The 19,329-nt window shown below is 43.6% G+C and overlaps 2 protein-coding genes across 3 annotated transcripts in view; both read left to right on the forward strand.

Moving 5' to 3' along the window:
- The window catches only part of LOC311063844 (exostosin-1), a gene marked incomplete at both ends in the record, with an annotated part of 229,696 nt that overhangs the window by 117,961 nt on the left and 92,406 nt on the right, over window positions 1-19,329 (forward strand). The gene's annotated exons all lie outside the window — the stretch shown is intronic.
- Window positions 12,460-13,146, forward strand: LOC311063818 (methyltransferase N6AMT1-like; the record flags this gene model as incomplete). The annotated part of the gene is made up of 1 exon (XM_084083430.1): window positions 12,460-13,146. The coding sequence occupies one exon, from the start codon at window positions 12,460-12,462 to the stop codon at window positions 13,144-13,146; it is 687 nt and encodes a 228-aa protein (XP_083939556.1).

A 19,329-nucleotide genomic window follows, 5' to 3' on the forward strand; every position in this document is an offset into this window, starting at 1 on the left:
TCTGCATTCTCATATTCTATCAGTCCATTACCACAAGCTGGTGCAAAAAGCCCACCAAGTGTACACTTGTCCCACTGAAAAAGGAAATTATATCATGCCCTTTCTCCTGCCAACCTATCACAGTACACCCGGTCTAGTGCATAGTGTCAAAATAATCATCTCCCTTCTACTCCTAAACCAAACCCAGTCCAGTGGGGTTTTTTTTTAACTGTTAACCACTTACTATATTATATATTATATACTATTATATACTATATTCTATATTCCCATAGATTGATGCAATTTGAAAAAGTTTAGATTTTTTGTCACCTACAGTATAATGACTTATACTGTAGGGCCACCTGGTTGAGTGGTTTACTTGTCTTTTATTGTTTCTCTCATTTTAGGCAATTGAGCTGTTGATCTGAGCTTCAGGCAATTCTGCCACAGTCACTATGACTTCTTGATTTTATTGATTGAAATGATGGTGCAAGATGTTTTTTAAGATCATCTGTTATCAGTTGTTGCAGCAAAAGTATTGTGAACGAGGTATTGGTGAGGTTTTTTTTATAAAAAGGTTTTGAAAGAAGCTAACTCAACTCACACATCTCAGGTCAGTTTATTTGGCATGTAAGGAATTGACCATCATAAATGGTAAATGGTGCATTTATATAGCGCTTTTATCCAAAGCACTTTACATACATTGTGCATTACATTCACACACCGATGGCGGAGGAAACCATGCAAGGCCAAACCAACCTGCTCATCGGGAGCAATTAGTGATCAGCGTCTTGCTCAAGGACACTTCAACACTACTCTGGGGGAGCCTTCGGGATCGAACTGGGAACCTCATGGTTCCCATCCGGCCGCCCTATCCCATCCGGCCGCTCTACCGGCCACTCTACCCCTGAGCCACTGCCGCCCCATAATATAACAAGAACAAGAAACAATACGTGGTCTACTACTGTAGATGTATTATATGCACACAAAATAAAAAACAATTCAACGAGGAGTATCCGGCAGAAAAAGTATAATAAATACTATTACATGTCCTGTTGCCACAGTGGCTCTAAATGCCACTTCTGGAGAGAATGCATTCCATGGTTTCGTCCCTGATGATATCTCCAACAAGTTCTGGGTCCTCTGGCCCCCCAATGACAGACCTTCTAAAAACCTGTCTGAAGCTTGCCTCTCATGCCTACAAGCTTGTTCGATCCATCTGGTCTTCCCCAATTAAGAATTATTGCTAAAATCATGTGTCTTTTCAGTAGAAAATCTTTCCTGCTTTTGTGTCGAAGCAGCTCATTATCTTACAAGGGAGCAGCACAGTAGCCTCCCTTCACCGTTGACAGTCAAGATAATAATACATTTTGAAATGCTTGTTATTAGATACCAGGCATTACATGTGAAGCTCCCTATTACAATGTGAGGTCTCTCCGATCCTCTAACCAAGGGCTGCTGGCTGTGATTTAAACTGAATGCGGGTCCTTCTCAAAGAGAACTTAAAGGGGAATACCACTCATTTTCAACATTGCCAATGCACGCATGCACGCAGTCATGCACACGCACACACACAGGGATTTATAAAGATATATTTACGTATATGACCTAATTTATACAATACTAAGAATGCACAAAATAAGTTCATGTAAGTTTATAGTTTTGGCCATATTTTTTCAGAAATAGACAGCATACCCTAGCCTTGACGATCTTGCAGGATTATGCAAAGGCTAAATGTAACTTAGATAGCATGTTATGTAGACAGATGCCAGGTCAGGTACAGTACTGTATACAATCTTGGATTTATATGAAGGGAGGGGGGGGTATTCAGAACAATGTATGTGGGTTTAAATTTACAGATTGGTGTGTTTATTTCATTAAATGATTAGAAAAGTACAGTGTTTTTACATTGTTCAAAGAGTTAGGAATTATATGTAAGGAGAATTAGGCATTCGGCGACACGGAAGAAATCAAATTGCGTTTCATCACTGCATTTTTCCCTCTTTCCCACCCTACTGTAGGTAAAGAATGGGTTTGATCTGTGCATGTGTGATAATGAAATATTTCCCAATGTTGTACAACAGTTGAACATGAATCATGCCTTGTCATTGCATTTTGTAATGTACGGTATGTGGACACTCATAATCTCTAATCTCAAAGTAATGTCTAACTGTCAGTTTGTGACCAGTTCACAAAGTGCTTCCTCCTTGTATCACTCCCTCCAGTTCTCCGATCCCAAAAGCTAAGACAGAATACACTCAGCAATCTTCTGGGTATCTTTAGAATGCATTTAAGAAGAATAATATCCACTTGATCCAGAAAAGGTTTGATTGAAGTAAACTACAGCAACTGGTTCTCCACCTTTTCTGGATCAAGGCCCCTCTTGAAAATCATGAAAGCATTCATGCTTATTTTAATGATCTATCAATTGATTGTTTTCTGGTTTGGATCAGTTAAACTAAGTTAGTATATTCTGTAAGTGTCACACAGTCATTGCAAATGAAAACCTGTTCCAGAGTCCTTATCCATCGTTCTTAGTTGTGTATGTGATTGTACCATTGCTCCATCACCATGGATTATCATGTTGTGTGAACCTAAGGGCCATATTTTCGGGAGACAAGTGCAGACAGTAGTGTGGCAGGTGGGGCGTGACGACAGCTTTTTGGTATTTTTCTGGCCCAAAGAGTGGCAGAGAACTCACACGGCACGGTGGTGAGATAGGCTGGTTAGGCTGAATATACTGCCAGTGTATCAGTGTATCCAGTGTAACAGGTGGTTTCAATCATGGGTTCGCATGGGCATGTACAGTACAGTAGTCAGTAGTGGACCCAAAGTGGACCCTGAGTAGACATAGAGGACTATGAGGTCTGCATATGGTGTGGCTCCGAAAGGGTGTCTGCAACCGCGCGTGCGTGCGTGCGTGATGCCGCTACATCACAGTCCCCACAAAAGTTGACTGTGGGGTTGGTGATGTCTGATTTAAGCAGTCACACTTGGCCTGAGTTAGACTAATTATACCCTGAGCTGTGTTTATCACACATGTTGATTCATGTGTGATGCACACAGAATAAATTAGCCAACCTCTCTCACACACACACACACACACACACACACACACACACACACACACACACACACACACACACACACACACACACACACACACACACACATTTAACATCTTTATTTGCGTTCACATTTAACAAGAAATTCTTGAACACAAACAATAGTAGATGCTTAAACTTCGTAAAATTCAACGACAAGTATTTCAGGATACAGATCACGGGTACAGGAAGCATCGCCTCCTCCATATGTATGGCGACTGCCAATTATCACAGACACTCAACAGAATTTTGCCAATGCCTTAGCTCTTGGTTTGGGCATTCCTGCAATCTGCAGGCCTCTCACAACTGATTTATGGACATTACTGAGGCTTCCAAATATGAACACAAGCAATTTACATTTGTAACCAAGTTGTATAATAGCATCCTTAAGACGTTGGTACTTAAGCACCTTGGTAAGGAATGCCTCTTCCAGGCTGTGGTCAAATGTACACGTCCAAAATTGTCACTTCTCCACGCACACGCACACACACACACACACACACACACACACACACACACACACACACACACACACACACACACACACACACACACAGCCTCTGTCATGACAGGTTGTTTTATTTTCTCTTGTTTGGGACTTATTTCTATGTTAACTTACCTCACTGTCATGACTGAATATTTATCCAATGGATCAGTAGAGACATATCATTACTGCAATTACTGCATCAGATTTGCAAGTCAGTTGTGATGCTACAAGGAGTATTTTTAGGAGCCACGCTATTTCTTCACAGCAGTGTCAATCTGGGGAACCAAACAAGGCGCATTTAGTTCGATGCAATATGTAAAGTATTTGGTGGCCTTATCCGTCGCTGCACTCCTGTTCAGCCCATCACCACCTACACTTGTGATTTGTGTGCTCGCCATCAATCAGAATGAGAACAGGTTAATGGGATGACTGACCCCGCAGGCTGTATACAGCTTGCTCAGCAGGTCTGCGTGTACAGTACCAACAAACCTGACTCTTGCAAACCAAACTCAACAGCTCTCAGCTGTACACAGATCATAAAACCGCCCATATTACTTACTGAGTGCTATTGACTATGCAGCGTCAGAGACTGTAAGGCTGGGGAAAACGATGAATGACTGTGATATGTTTTGTGTTAATCAGGGCTGTATTGGAGCTTTGTGTGTGAATACTGAATAAGATAGAAGTTCACAATGAGAGAGAGAGAATTGTTTATTTATTTATGATTGATTGATTGATTGATTGATTGTCCATTATCCATTGCCTCATTTCATTGGGAAAAGTACATTTTCCCCCTTCAGAGACGCTTGGAGGCAGCCAACACATTAGGCCTGATACAGGGAAATAGTCAACATTATGCAACAGAGGTATTGTGATGTGTAGTTTAGTGCGACATCTATGGCTGAATGTTGTCTATTACAACTTTAAGCATTTTTTTCCTTCTTTATTTTTTGACCATACCAAGGCTTGACAAAGGCCGGTGGGGGGGGGGGGTGGCATTAAGGCGGTATGGCTGGAGTTAAGGCGATATGAGGGTGAGGGGTTGTTGGGTGGCGGGTGGGGGGTATGAGGGAGGGGTGAGGGTTATGGCGGTATGGGGATATGGGAAGCCTTTCAGATAGGACAGGGCCAAACGCCCGATGGGTGTTTTTTTTTTCTAGTTAAAAAAAAACCTACACTAATTTTGATGGAAATTGTGTAATAGTGTGTGGAAAAAAGTGTACCACTGAATTTAAGCATGACAGAGACGCTGCGTTCTTTGAATCCTTCTGAGTTGTGACGGAGCTCAATATGGACAACTGCTAATCTGATTGCACACATACTGTACAAGCAAGTGAGTGTGAAAATGTAGAGTGCACCAGAGAAAGCAAAACACCGAAAGACAGAAAGAGAGAGAGAGAGAGAGAGAAAGAGAGAGAAAGAGAGAGAGAGAGAGAGAGAGAGAGAGAGAGAGAGAGAGAGAGAGAGAGAGAGAGAGAGAGAGAGAGAGAAAGAGAGAGAGACTCCCACTGAGAGAGTAAACACACTCTCGCCCACACAGCCAGTATAGAGGCCTGTCATCAGTGGTAAGAAGCAAACACAGCAGGTGGGGAAAGACATATTTATTTCACAGGGCAGATTTGATTAATTCCGAACAAATAATTTATAGATTGAGGACTGCAGCGGTGGAGAGACCAGAAATAAAACTTTAATTGGATTGAATTAAAACAAATACAGAGAAATGAAAGTGCACAGTAAAATATGGAGTGTTCCTTTTAACTAATAACTAGGAATTATTGCTAAGGCATAAATAATCAAATCCATTGATTTCCTACTTTTGTATTGTAGCACTGCACCAAGCATCATATTTTGGAGTGGTTGTCCATGATAGCATCCAGCTTACTTATTATACGCACCTTCATCACCTCCTCCACCTCCTCCAGCCCGTCCAGGGTATCCCCAACGAGAGAGCCTATCTTCATATAATTGGTCCTCACTAGTGCTCATTATAATATGGTACCATTTAGTCTGTGTCTCAGAGGAGGGCTGTGGACAGTTCAGAAACCCGCCTACCAGTGACATCATCAATGGGGAATCCAAGCTAATAGAAACGACAGGCTTTCTATTCCTGGAATGTTATAATGTTATAATGGTGTTATATAATTGTTCTCGTGTGTGAAAAAAAAAAAAAAGGGAAATCTTGATTGGATGGGAGAAAGAAACCTGCCTAATGATGATGTCACTGGTAGGCGGGTTTCTGAGCCAGCGAAGACGTCTCTGTTAAAGGAGAGCGTACATGGATGGTATTTTTGTATTTAAACAGCCTCTTCTACTGTATCATTTAACTGGAGTAACAGGAGTAAAGTAAGGAGTAAATCAACCAAACAGCAGAACTGCACACAATGCAGCCTCTCAAACCTGCCGTTGCAGATGTTTCAGCTAATTAGATGTTGAATTCTTCACGCTTGAAAGCGATTTGCTGCCCGCAAAAAGTTTACAATGTACAACAATATTCTTTGTATCTTTGACTGACACAAAATCAATCTCCTCCCTCATGGTCCGTCATCCTCCTTAATCCTTTTGACCCACAGACTTGCCCGTCGATAGCAGATCATTCTGCACGGGGCGTTGCTTAAACATTACAGATCTAGCTTGTAGATCTGTTCTTTTTTCGCATGTAACAACCTCCTACCTTGGCGCTTGACTGGGTTCCTCTACGCAGCTGGACGGACCCACTGCGCTCAAATGACGCTGAGAACAGATAGAGCTAAATCCCCAAAACAAATCCTGTTCATTGTAACACAGTAATGCAGCAGTTTCTCATATCCCAACTGCTCCAGCAGAGCCTCTGTGATTCTAACAGTCAAAGGTAAATTATACAGAGTGTGTGTGTGTGTGTGTGTGTAGATGCCAATAATCCATTATACCCTACCCGTTAATTCTGTACATGAGAATGCATTGCTAGTGAACTTGGCGAGCTAAATGGGGGCATATCGTGCTATTTCTTTCTGCAGGGTTCAAGCACAGTATGGCAATCTGTCTAAACTTAGGGGGGATTACTGCTCGCTAATTAAATTCAGCTCACGATGAGCTCAAGCCATATCAGTTTCATTATCAGCGTCTTGGCGAACAACAGCTGCATTGTCATGGCCAGCGCATGCTGACGGATTATTCAAAAGTTTTTCTCTACTCAACGTGTCATGCACACTCCAATGTATGACAGTGCTTTGCATTGCTATTATAAGCCCTCAAAGTGTCCATTTAAACTGAGTATAAATCCTCTACACATCCTCTTGCACATATACAGTAGATAAATGTACTGTACGCACAGCATGCAGGCCCATGGGGCGTCTGGATAACAGCTTATATATGTATTAAAACAATCCTCACCGCCAAAAATAGCAGACACGTATTGAGCTTGTATATCGGCTATTTTTTGGTGAAGAGATTTGGTTTATAGAAAAAAGTGGCCCGAGTACAGTTGTAACTCAAGTCCGTTTCACTAAGACTAGAGGGTGGTTCAATTCTTTCTTTCTTTTTTCCCCCTCTGCATCTGCCTTTCCTGCACACACACATACGCACGCACGCATACGGCAATGTGAAACGCTAACTACTGAATATCGATCACGCTTCCTGTGTGAGGACTCCCTAACATTTACTTTGTGTGAGACAGTGTGAGTGTGGGTGTGTGTGCGCAAGCATGCATCTCTGTGATAAATAGATTACAATGTTGAAATGACAAAATAAAGACAGACCGGTGTGACAGTATTGGGACGACTAGTATTTTCTCCCATCCTCAATGGCTTTTCTCTTCTCGTGTCTTCCATTCCATTTCCTCTCCCTGACTCTCTTCATGTCAAGAAGAAACAACGAGAACGAAATGAACAGATAACATAGGACGTGCAACTTATTGAGCATTCTCAATAGAACAAGTTGTAAAGTTCAACACAGATCTATTATTAAACTCTTCAAAAGGACATCCTAGATTTTTACACTACTAGACCATACCCGGTCGACGCATCCGTGGGGGGATATGCGCACATGATCTGGCAACCCGGGAGGCGACATTGTTTCACTGTTTGACACATAAACCCGGTGAAGTGTGCAGGCGAAAGTAGTTGCAATCGTGGGGTTATTGCATGTCCTGTCGCGTGAGCAGTGTGCTTCCCCAACTCGTTTCACTCAACTCGCCTGTCTCTCCCCGCACCCGCCCCGCCCCCCGCTACTGAGACCGGGGGTAAAACGTCCGCACTGTAGACACACACAGGCGCGACGCGACGCATGCGCAGTTTGATCAAGAGTCCACCATTGTTTGACACATAAACGCTATTAAGAAGCTGAGATTTGATGAAATTGAAAAACGGGCTTCACAGTTAAGTTCAGATGGTAATGGTCAATGGCTGTGTGCAAAATCAGAGCAATTGCTCCAGCCACTGAGGAGAACCGGGAGGAGAACCGGGTGGCTTCACCACTACAGACAGTCACCACTACAGACAGTCACCACTACAGACAGTCACCACTACAGACAGAGGTTACTAGAATTATAGTAGGATAGTAGGATACTTCTTAAGGTGGAAAGGATAAAGGTTGAGGCAGACTAAAATATTCAACACAGTAACCGTGTCAGAGAGCACTAATATATATATATAAGGGCCCTATAGAGACACCAAGAGCCCTATTTTAGGTAAACACGTGATCCTGTATGACACATGGTCAACAGATGGTATTGTATGGACTGGAGAAGGGCAGAGTACCTGCGGCGAAGTAGCAAGGTGGGTTGGATTAGGCTGAATATATTATCACTACATGTGTTGCAGGTGGATTAGATTATGAATAATTAACTTTCAATGCACTGCACTCACACAGTGTGTGCTGTTAATTTCCACTGTGGCATGGAAGACACAGAACAATAATATCCTGAGGCAGTGAAGGCCCTTAACTCCTTATAATCAGTTCAGACTATTAATTTAACCACTTAAACCCTATATACTCCCCTACCCTCCCAGGGGTCTATACTTGGTGTCTTGGTCCCCTCCTTTTTTTACTCTATACCAAATGTCTTAGCTGAAAACAGCTTATTTATGCATTATGTCCGTGCATGCCTGTCTGTGTGACCATGGGAAATCTGCTTGCCCCAAAATAGGGGCCCCCTAATAGTCTAAAAGCCTCACTATAGCCAGTCAGTTGGAACTTCACAGCAAAAATCCAGTCAGTAGTTTTTGGAGATGAAACCATACATGTGGAAACAGTGTAAACCGGCTAACCGTGTCATTAAAAGTACAAAAAGGAAAGGGAGCCATTCCAGTTGATTTAAACTTAGATTTAGAGATTGAATTAAGACAGACAGACAGTCAGACAGACAGACAGACAGACAGACAGACAGACAGACAGACAGACAGACAGACAGACAGACAGACAGATCTACTGTAAGTAGACGGACAGACAAGTAGGAGCCATTACTGAGACGTTCCAGGTGCATAAGCCTCTCTGTTGGCTCAGTAGAGACTAGGACGTGGAGATATCACTGGATGGAGAGAGAAAAAACTATCAGCTATGTTATGTTTTTTTAAGCTTATTTTTTGCGCTTTATCCTGTTCTGTCCTGTCATTTGCTCACTTACCAATGTAATCTTTAATCTAGTTGATTCTTGATCTCCCTTCTTTCCCCATCTTTTGCTGTTCTTTCTCCTCTCCACCCTCTTTTAAATTCTTTACATTCTTTCAGCATTCCCCCACCTCCCCCCTCTCTCTCGTCTGTGATAGCTCAACTATTGGAAATCTACACTCTCTCAATTCATTTATTTGGCTGATACTGTAGTTGAGGTTTGTCTTGTATTTCTTGCCTGCACCCCTTAAGGCAAGGCAAGTCTATTTGTGCAGCACTTTTCAACAACAAGGCAATCCAAAGTGCTTTACACAAAGAAACATTAAGCATTGAGACATTAAGAGACAGAGAATTAAGACAAAAGAAACAGTGTATTTTCACAAACGTTCAGCATTGGGTAACCTATTAGCTCTTGTGAATCGCACCACAGTCCCCTTGCTGCTAGCAGGTATTCTTCACACATTTTAGCGCTATAGTATAATTTAGCATGTGAGATGAATATTCACACCCATGTGATGAGCCCCAAACCACAGGTGGTGAGAGCGGTAGCAGTGTCTCACCTCCGTTCCCAGCTTCCACTCTAATTGGAGGACAGCACTGCAACCCAGAATCACACTCAGACAGCCCATCAGGAGCACTGGGACATTTCCTGGTGGCCTGAGGGTCGTTTTGCCCTGCCGTGAACAGTGACAACGATAATATACACAACACAACTAGAAAAGTGCTCTCCGCAGAGAGCATACCTCTACCACTTAGCAATGTGTGCTGTGTTTGTGACCAGATTTGCACTGTGTAACTAGTATAGTGCCTTGTGTTCCGCACCGTGCGCTATTCATCGTCTAAGTAGGGCTATCAGTGTTAACCACATGAATGCTAGCATTCTGATTCTGAGGTGAACAATATTAGCAAAAATAGCTGAATAGTCCCAACAGTTTGTGTTGACTTGTGTCCCAACAAGTCATGAGGTTGTGGGTCGCTATTTTCGGCATAGAGATTTGGTGTAGAGTAGAAAAAGGAGGGGACCAAGTATAGACCCCAAGTGGACCCCGGTCAATGAAGTACAGTATAGAGTTTAAGTGGATAATTGAATTCAGAAGAGTTTACTAATGGAACCAAATAGACCCGTAAGGGTGTCTGTGCGGTGGTAGTAGGCAAGTGATAGATTTAGTACAATTCAACATACAGTATGTGTGATCACTCTTGATTGTGACTGTGTTTTCCTGAACATGCTCATTGTTGAGAGGGAGAAAAAACAAAAAAATGATTTAATCACATCGTAAACGCTGTAATCCTAAACGTCAGTACTGAAATCAACGAATAAATATGAAAATAATGCCCAAATAGCTAACTTATTACCTTTACTATCTAATTAGCCAATAGAATTAGCCAAATTAATCTGGATAGATTTTTCCCCACAACTATAGCCAATCGTGGGAAATAAGAATAACAGTGTTGTATAAGCAGAAATACTTCTTTCACCTTTTATGGAAATTGGGATCCAGCTACTGTACAAGGAAGTATGGAATTGGGAGGACGAGAGCTAGAGACAAAAGAAGGACTTTCACACCAACATTTTAGTCTCTCTGTATAGAAAGTGTGAATGACTGTATTTCACTTTTGAAAGGTGTTATTCCTCTGGTGTTTTTTCAAACACATTAAATTTCATTATTTCTCCCCCCAACGTATTGGTATTCATGTATTCATTGACAGGCAATTAACTTCAAAACGCAAAGAAAATAAATGACAGATGTGGCTAAATACAATTTATTTTTAAAGAAAGATCTAAAGGTCAGAGGTCATAGGTCAAAGTGACACATTTGTTCCTCACGAAGAGACACATACAGTATGTGTATTGAAGTTGTATTGCTGTCGGTCAAATACTTCATGAGCTATGCCTGTTAAAAGTTTGCATTTTTCAATTGATTGCTATAGCTAAGCTGTAGTTCCAAAATTGTCAATTTAACCAAGTGGTACTTTACCCATTTTTTTTAGGTATGATCCTCTATGTTCAAATGAAACTTGCAACTTGCTGCGTTCGATCATAATACGTACTGTATACAGGTATGCTGTCCGTGTCACTTACACACATTTCTCAGTTTCTTCCTCTTTTTCCCTCCTCTCATTCCTAGTAGCCCTTTCATTAGAAATGAGAAGCCATGCCGGGCTCAGTTTGTGTGTGCTGAGTTTCAACCTCATTCCAGTTACCGGCTACTGAACAATGACCAAGAGACCTGGCTTTAGCCTAATCCCTATACTTGAAAGCTGGCCTTAGTCTGATGCTGTCTCCCTTTAAACCCACCCTCCACACACGCACATGCACACACGCACGCACGCACGCACGCACGCACGCACGCACGCACGCACGCACGCACGCACGCACGCACGCACGCACGCACACACACACACACACACACACACACACACATTCTAAACACACTTTTTACTACTGCTACAGCTTTTTTCCAAAACTCACAAAAATTGCTACGCATGCTCTCCGGAGTCATGCGATACGAACATATTATACAGATTTTTTAGATTCGGTAGTCTATAATTGGCCTCCAGAGTTTGTGAGAGGGACCTATTTGTCAAAAAATCACACCCTGTGTGAAGGTAGCGGCGCCTTTGATACATTTTGTCATCGATATGTGTTTATAATGTGTTTATAGCCACGTGTCACGTGAAGCTTGACCAATCACTTTGTTGATGTGTCTGACCAATCAGAGCGTTGACGTGTCTGACCAATCAGAGCGTTGACGGTGAACACGGACAAAGTCAGGTATAGAGCAGGATCGAGCGGCTAGCGCCGCTAATAATTTAAAATCATGAACGCGGTCACAGGGGGAGAGAGCAAGAGAGAGGGGGAGACAGAGAGAGAGAGAGACAGAGAGAAAGAGGGGTAACAACAAGGGTAATATCCTATATTAAATTTGTCTACTTTGACCTTGGGCCGACGGTGGACATTACAAACCTAACACTGATGTCAGACACTACAGAAACTGTTTCCTAACAACGCCGATTTGCGCATGTGACCCCCAGCATTATACCTGTGCTTAGACCTGAACCCCGCTGCAACACGGGTCAGTGTCCATTTCTGAGGGTCAGGAGAACTGACAGACAGGATGGCCCTTCGAGAGCAACATTAGTGCCATGTAGGTTGTAGTCAATATCGTGTTAATTGTTGTGTGAATATCATTAATTTATCAATGTTAGTCAACTCTGAACAGTGACGACCACATGCAAAGCGTCTATTATATATATAACGTTAGCGATGAGACAGCCATAGTCAGACTGTGTACAGACTACAGTATGTCAAGTTATCCCACACCGATTTACTCCCACGCGGGCCGTGGAGAGTTCCAAGAGGTTTACGAGCCTGCAGAGGACTCCTTCCTTCTGATTGATGCCCTGGAGCAAGATGCACGCACCCTACAACAGCTACAACCGTCTCTATGTGTGGAGGTGGGCAGTGGATCGGGAGTCGTGTGTGCTTTCCTGGCGTCGGTGGTTGGATCTTCAGCACAATACATGTGTACTGACCTGAACCCTGCGGCAGCACTGTGCATAGAGGAGACCGCTCGCTGTAACAATGTCTCTCTGCAGCCAGTTATTACAGACCTGGTGGAGAGTCTTCTGCCCAGGCTGTGTGGACAAGTGGATGTTCTAATGTTTAATCCTCCCTACGTGGTCACACCTTCAGAAGAGGTCAGCAGCAAAGGCATAGAGGCCGCCTGGGCTGGTGGTAGGCGGGGCAGAGAGGTGACGGACAGGTTTCTCCCCATGGTACCTCAGCTGCTGTCCAATAAGGGCAGGTTTTACCTCATCACAATAGCAGAGAATGACCCAGAGGAGATCATCTCTCTACTGGAGGAGTCTGGTCTTACAGGCGTCACATGTCTGTCTAGGAAAGCTGGCAACGAGAGACTGTCTGTCCTGCGCTTCCACAGAACCCAACCTTCAACCACAGTCCTAACTGGAGGAAATGGCCAGTGGTGAATCCTTTCAAAGGACTGCATTACGCCTCGAGCTACCAGTCTGCACATGTGGTGCTCTCACCAGCTGCATTTGGTCGACCAGCAGCTTTTGCCCCTGGGGCCGTTGTCAAGGTGCACTCAGACAATGATATCAGTACTACGACATCAGAGTACTCCATAAATGGGCATTTGCGCATTTATCTATAATTTTTGTACAACCGATCCAACCGACTTCCCACTCTGAACATTACTCCCTCTTTGGGTCATTTGCAGTTCACACGCCGAGTTTGAAGTCTATCAAGAATCAATCTTTATTGTCACATCACAGGTGTAGGGAGAGGCAAAATGAGGGTGACAGTCATTAAACATATGAGATTATAATCATAACATAATCATAAGCTGCTACAGCATGGTCCACATGTTGTAGAAGCAACAACTCAAGCACACTTGAAATTGTCTAATTTGTATTCTTTTTTTAGACTCACAGAACAACAGGTTGCCACGCTTTGCCTACCTGCTCTAACTACTTCTTTTATAATCAATCAATCTGAATTTGGACACATATGGGGGCCGCTGTCATTTACATTCCCGACCTGATTTGTGTTCCCAGTCTGGAGCTGTGCAAATATTTACACAAGGCATTGACGATCAGCATCCTTTATCATCAGCAATAACGATCTGTGGAGGAAGACAAAACAACTCCCAGCAGCATGATGGAGGGAGGTATCGGCATGCCTCCTGGCAGAGATTTGCGCTCACTGAGCGCCCCTTCTAAATGCATGCATATTGTAGCTGTACTACAAAGTAAGAAGCATTACATTTACTGATTTGACAATAACAAAAGCTTGATGAATTTGCTTGATCAGTTAATAAATATTCAATATATTCTGACTTTCACTCATGGTGTTTTTTGTTTCACAAGTTGAGAGTGTTCCTTCAATGGAGGGTCAAAGTCAAATGTGAGAATCATTTCAAGGAAATACAGAGGGGGAGGAATGGATTCTCAACGCTGGATGTTCCACTGGCAAATGCACCGTCTCTTTCTCAGTCTTTGATATATTGCCATCACACACACACACACACACACACACACACACACACACACACACACACACACACACACACACACACACACACACACACACACACACGCACATGCACACGCACACGCACACACGCACGCACACGCACACACACATGCAGGCACGCACACAAGCACACAAGCACGCACACAAGCACGCACGCACGCAACACGCACAAGAACATCATTGCCATAGAGCAGGGAAGATGGGGGGGAGGCCCCATGAGTCTACGCTTTTTGATTCTTAAATCAATGTTTTGATTTTGGTTTTGCCAAGGCGATGCGTGAAGCAGCTTATTATCTGCTTCATTACTGGTAGGAGGAGAGGGCCATGCCTCTCTCTCTTTCTATCTCTCTCTCTCTCTCTCTCGCTCTCTGTGTATGAGTGTGTGAATGAGATAGCAAATGCACGATACGTGTGTACAGAATGCGCGTTTGTATAATGTGCACACACAAAATGAAGGGCGTCTCTCGTGCTCATATCTAAGCATTTCTTAGAGCCTTCCAGGTCCCCTAGTTAGCCATCTTGAGAGTGCCAGTTTTTCCATTTTCTGCCGCTTTGTAAAATTACCGTTGTTCACATTACAACCGTAATTAGGCGGGGAATTGTGTGCAAAATATAGCCAAGGTGCTCTCCAGGTGTGTTCACGGTTGCGCGCACGTGTGTGTGTGTGTGTGTGTGCACACGTTGGGGGGTGTTTTAGGAGAGGTCTCATGGTTGGGGGATATTGAGAGTGACAGTTGAGTGCTGCACCAGCACGCTCCGCTTGCTTTCTTGTTTTGTTTTAGACCAGCCGAGCGTGCTGTTGGCATCAGGCCAAATGGAAGCAGGAAAGCAGACACACACACACACACACACACACACACACACACACACACACACACACACACACACACACACACACACACACACACACACACACACACACACACACACACACACACACACACACACACACACACACACACTGGAGTGGTGCCCTATGTAATGCCCATTATGGAGAAGGAGAACAGGCCATTAGGGAGAGCTGGGTACAGACATTTGGGTCGCCGGATTTGTTTGCTTTCAAACAGAACGGGAGAGAGCTGTCTGGAAGAGTTTCGCAGGAGTATATCCTCACAGTTCTACAGTACCTGGCAGCTTGCAGGTTTTTCTGAAGCGCACAGTCTCAGTTCTCTCTTCTCAATCGTAGCAGCAGAACAGAGAAAGACAGCAAGAGAGAGAGCAGAGTAGATCTGTGTGTGCGGAATAGGAAGCGACACTGCAAAACGAAACATCTTCTGTGTGTTTTCAAACACACAAAAGATGTCAGATCCCTCTACAGTGTCAATTTAGCTGAAAGAGTGACGCATGGTGCTGTGAGGGATGATTTGGGGTATCCTTGTCATGTGCTGTCATATCAGTTGATTGATCTAAAAGTGGGAGTAGATTTGTAGTGTTCTTTTATCTTTTTTTGCGCTTTTCAATTGTAAATCTCTTACCGTACTGTTCTTTTTTAACTCATTGAAACCGGGAAAGCATCTGTGTAATTCTTTAATTTTTGCGTTGGCTATTCAAAAATAGCAGATCTCACAGCAGTTATTTGAGGTCCCACTTGTAATATCCTCACGATCCACCAGTGGTCTCCGGCCCACAGGTTGAGAATCACTGTTTTAGTGTATACTGTTTAGTTGTAACATGAGATCTTGGATATGGTAACTGCATACAGCACCACCCTCTAGTGTCTGTAGCATAATTAATCTTAGCTCTGTGTGGAAGATTGATTACCTGTCAATCAATTATGTCAATCAATGTCATGATATTATTCGTTGAAATTGTTTGGTACTTGCTTGCTAAGCGTGTGTCATATTTTGTTTCACAGGATAGGATTTTGATATACAGATATACCACAATTAAATATGATAACAATATAACCGGGAATGCGCTAAAAAGGTTACTTTTTGGCCTACTGACCATTCCCACCTACTTTCATGAAAATGTGTTCTGATATCTTCTTTTCAACTCAGGAGTGAGTGTGACACAATGCATCAATCACAATGTTTGATCATACTGCATTGGAGGTGTCTGTCTGTTTTGTATTTGTTTCACTTGCCCATTGTATTTATTTGTTGGTTTGTTTGTTTGTTTATTTGTTGGTTTTCCTTTATTAGGACGTGGCTCTGTAGGAGGCGAGCCATCTAGAAAAGGGTCTGTCTGTCAGCGCTCGCCCTCTCTCCTGTCTGTCTGTCAGTTTGTGTGTTTGTGTGTCTGTCCGGGGCTAATTTTGCCAATCAGCGCCACATTCCATGTGTATGCTGCCAATGGGCCAAGGCAGTAACGTTCTGCATTTGTTCCCAGAAATATTTAAAGTAATACTAGGTAACGTTTTCAGTAAAACTAAAGTTAAATTGTATATCTTTTGTGAGTGGCAAATGTTTCACAACACCCACTCCAAGAATTTCACCCCCGAAAGCCTTTTATTTATATATTTTCTATTGAACGCCGTCGAGCATGACTTTCCCTCGAAAATGGAAGCGGAAATCCACGGGGTTCCTGTTTGGCCAGGAACTACCGCGCCGGTTTCCTGTTTGGCCAGGAACTACCACGCTAATAACGAAAGGAAACTCACGCTGATTTTAAGAGATTGTATGATTTGAAGAACGAAAAAACCCTGAAAAAGAAAACACAGCTCACGGTAACGAAAGCTCCACTGGCTAAGAGAAACGATCCACAGATCGTATAAAACAATTAAAAGAACGCTTTTTGAAACACTTCCGTCTTCCGGTGAAAACGAATGGAATTCTGGGTAACAGAGGATAAACGAACGGCCTGCAGTGACGGTAATGACCAGCAGAGGCTGCTAAAAGTCGTTTTTTGGAAATTTGCACAGAACAACTTTAATGTAGTTACATTTTATGATGGATGGTGGCCGGGTCGGTCTGAAACCGATGGAGTCATATGTCAGAGTCATACAGTATATGGCCGATGTTATAGACTGAGATCCATATGGGAGCCACGCTATTATTAGACCCTGTCTTGTTTTTACTTAAATTATGTATATTATTTATTTTGGAATTAATGAAAGCAAGCATTGGTAGGAATTAACTGATTAGCTGCCAAAGACGTATATATACGTCTTTTAATAATCAGCTGTTGTCCGCCAAAGACGTATATATACGTCTTTGAAAAAAAGGGGGGAAAAAAAATATATTTTTTTTTTTTTGAATTTTTTTATAATTTCAACCCTTGTCGAATTACGAACAGATTAGGAGCTAAAAATGTTCGAAGATTTGCTGCTCCATTCACTTCAATGTTAAAATTCAAACGGACAAACAATTCACTTTGTTTTTAGCGGTGCCAACCGCTCTAAGCTTGACTTTGTCCGTATGTCCGTCCGTCCGTCCGTCCGTATCAGCACGGGATGATGAGCACGGGATTTGAAACAGCTATAACTCCAGTTTGCAGCATGCCACCAAGTCCACATTTGGTAGGTGCACTTAGACCACCAATAGGGACGAGCATGAATTGCTGAAGTTAGCAAAGCGGGGTCCAGGGACCCCCAGCGTCTGTTATGTCCGTCCGCCCGTTTAGGGCACGGGATTTGAAACAGCTATAACTCCAGTTTGCAGCATGCCACCAAGTCCACATTTGGTAGGTGCACTTAGACCACCAATAGGGACGAGCATGAATTGCCTGAAGTTAGCAAAGCGGGGTCCAGGGACCCCCAGCGTCTGTTATGTCCGTCCGCCCGTTTAGGGCACGGGATTTGAAACAGCTATAACTCCAGTTTGCAGCATGCCACCAAGTCCACATTTGGTAGGTGCACTTAGACCACCAATAGGGACGAGCATGAATTGCTGAAGTTAGCAAAGCGGGGTCCAGGGACCCCCAGCGTCTGTTATGTCCGTCCGCCCGTTTAGGGCACGGGATTTGAAACAGCTATAACTCCAGTTTGCAGCATGCCACCAAGTCCACATTTGGTAGGTGCACTTAGACCACCAATAGGGACGAGCATGAATTGCCTGAAGTTAGCAAAGCGGGGTCCAGGGACCCCCAGCGTCTGTTATGTCCGTCCGCCCGTTTAGGGCACGGGATTTGAAACAGCTATAACTCCAGTTTGCAGCATGCCACCAAGTCCACATTTGGTAGGTGCACTTAGACCACCAATAGGGACGAGCATGAATTGCTGAAGTTAGCAAAGCGGGGTCCAGGGACCCCCAGCGTCTGTTATGTCCGTCCGCCCGTTTAGGGCACGGGATTTGAAACAGCTATAACTCCAGTTTGCAGCATGCCACCAAGTCCACATTTGGTATGTGCACTTAGACCACCAATAGGGACGAGCATGACTTGCTGAAGTTATCAAAGCGGGGTCCAGGGACCCCCAGCGTCTGTTATGTCCGTCCGCCCGTTTAGGGCACGGGATTTGAAACAGCTATAACTCCAGTTTGCAGCATGCCACCAAGTCCAAATTTGGTATGTGCACTTAGACCAGCAATAGGGACGAGCATGAATTGCTGAAGTTATCAAAGCGGGGTCCAGGGACCCCCAGCGTCTGTTATGTCCGTCCGCCCGTTTAGGGCACGGGATTTGAAACAGCTATAACTCCAGTTTGCAGCATGCCACCAAGTCCAAATTTGGTATGTGGACTTAGACCACCAATAGGGACGAGCATGAATTGCTGCAGCCCCGCCCCCTCTGTCTTCCCATTGGCTGGCCTTTAAACAGCCATAACTCAAGTTCGCAGCATGCTACGGAGTGCAAATTTTGTACATGCACTAAAACCACCAATAGGGACGAACTGTAATTACCTAAGCCCCGCCCCCTTCTGTCTGCCCATTGGCTGGGCTTCAAACACCCATCATTCCAGTTTGCAGCATGCTACCAAGTACAAATTTGGTAAGTGGACTCAGACCACCAATAGGGACGAACTGAAATGAGTTAAGCCCCGCCCCAAAGGCACCGCTTCCTTCACACAGGGTGTGATTTTTTGGTTTAAAACTACTGGTTTTGAGCTATATTGAAACATCAAACAACACATGTCAACGAGGTCAAAATGACCTCGTTGACATTTGTGAAACCACACCTGAATCTCATCTGTGATTAGAAACCATCTGGGGATGAATCATACTGGAGGAAAAAAAAAA

This window comes from Gymnoscopelus microlampas, assembly GCF_963454915.1.
Source record: "Gymnoscopelus microlampas genome assembly, chromosome: 16".
NCBI lineage: Eukaryota > Metazoa > Chordata > Actinopteri > Myctophiformes > Myctophidae > Gymnoscopelus > Gymnoscopelus microlampas.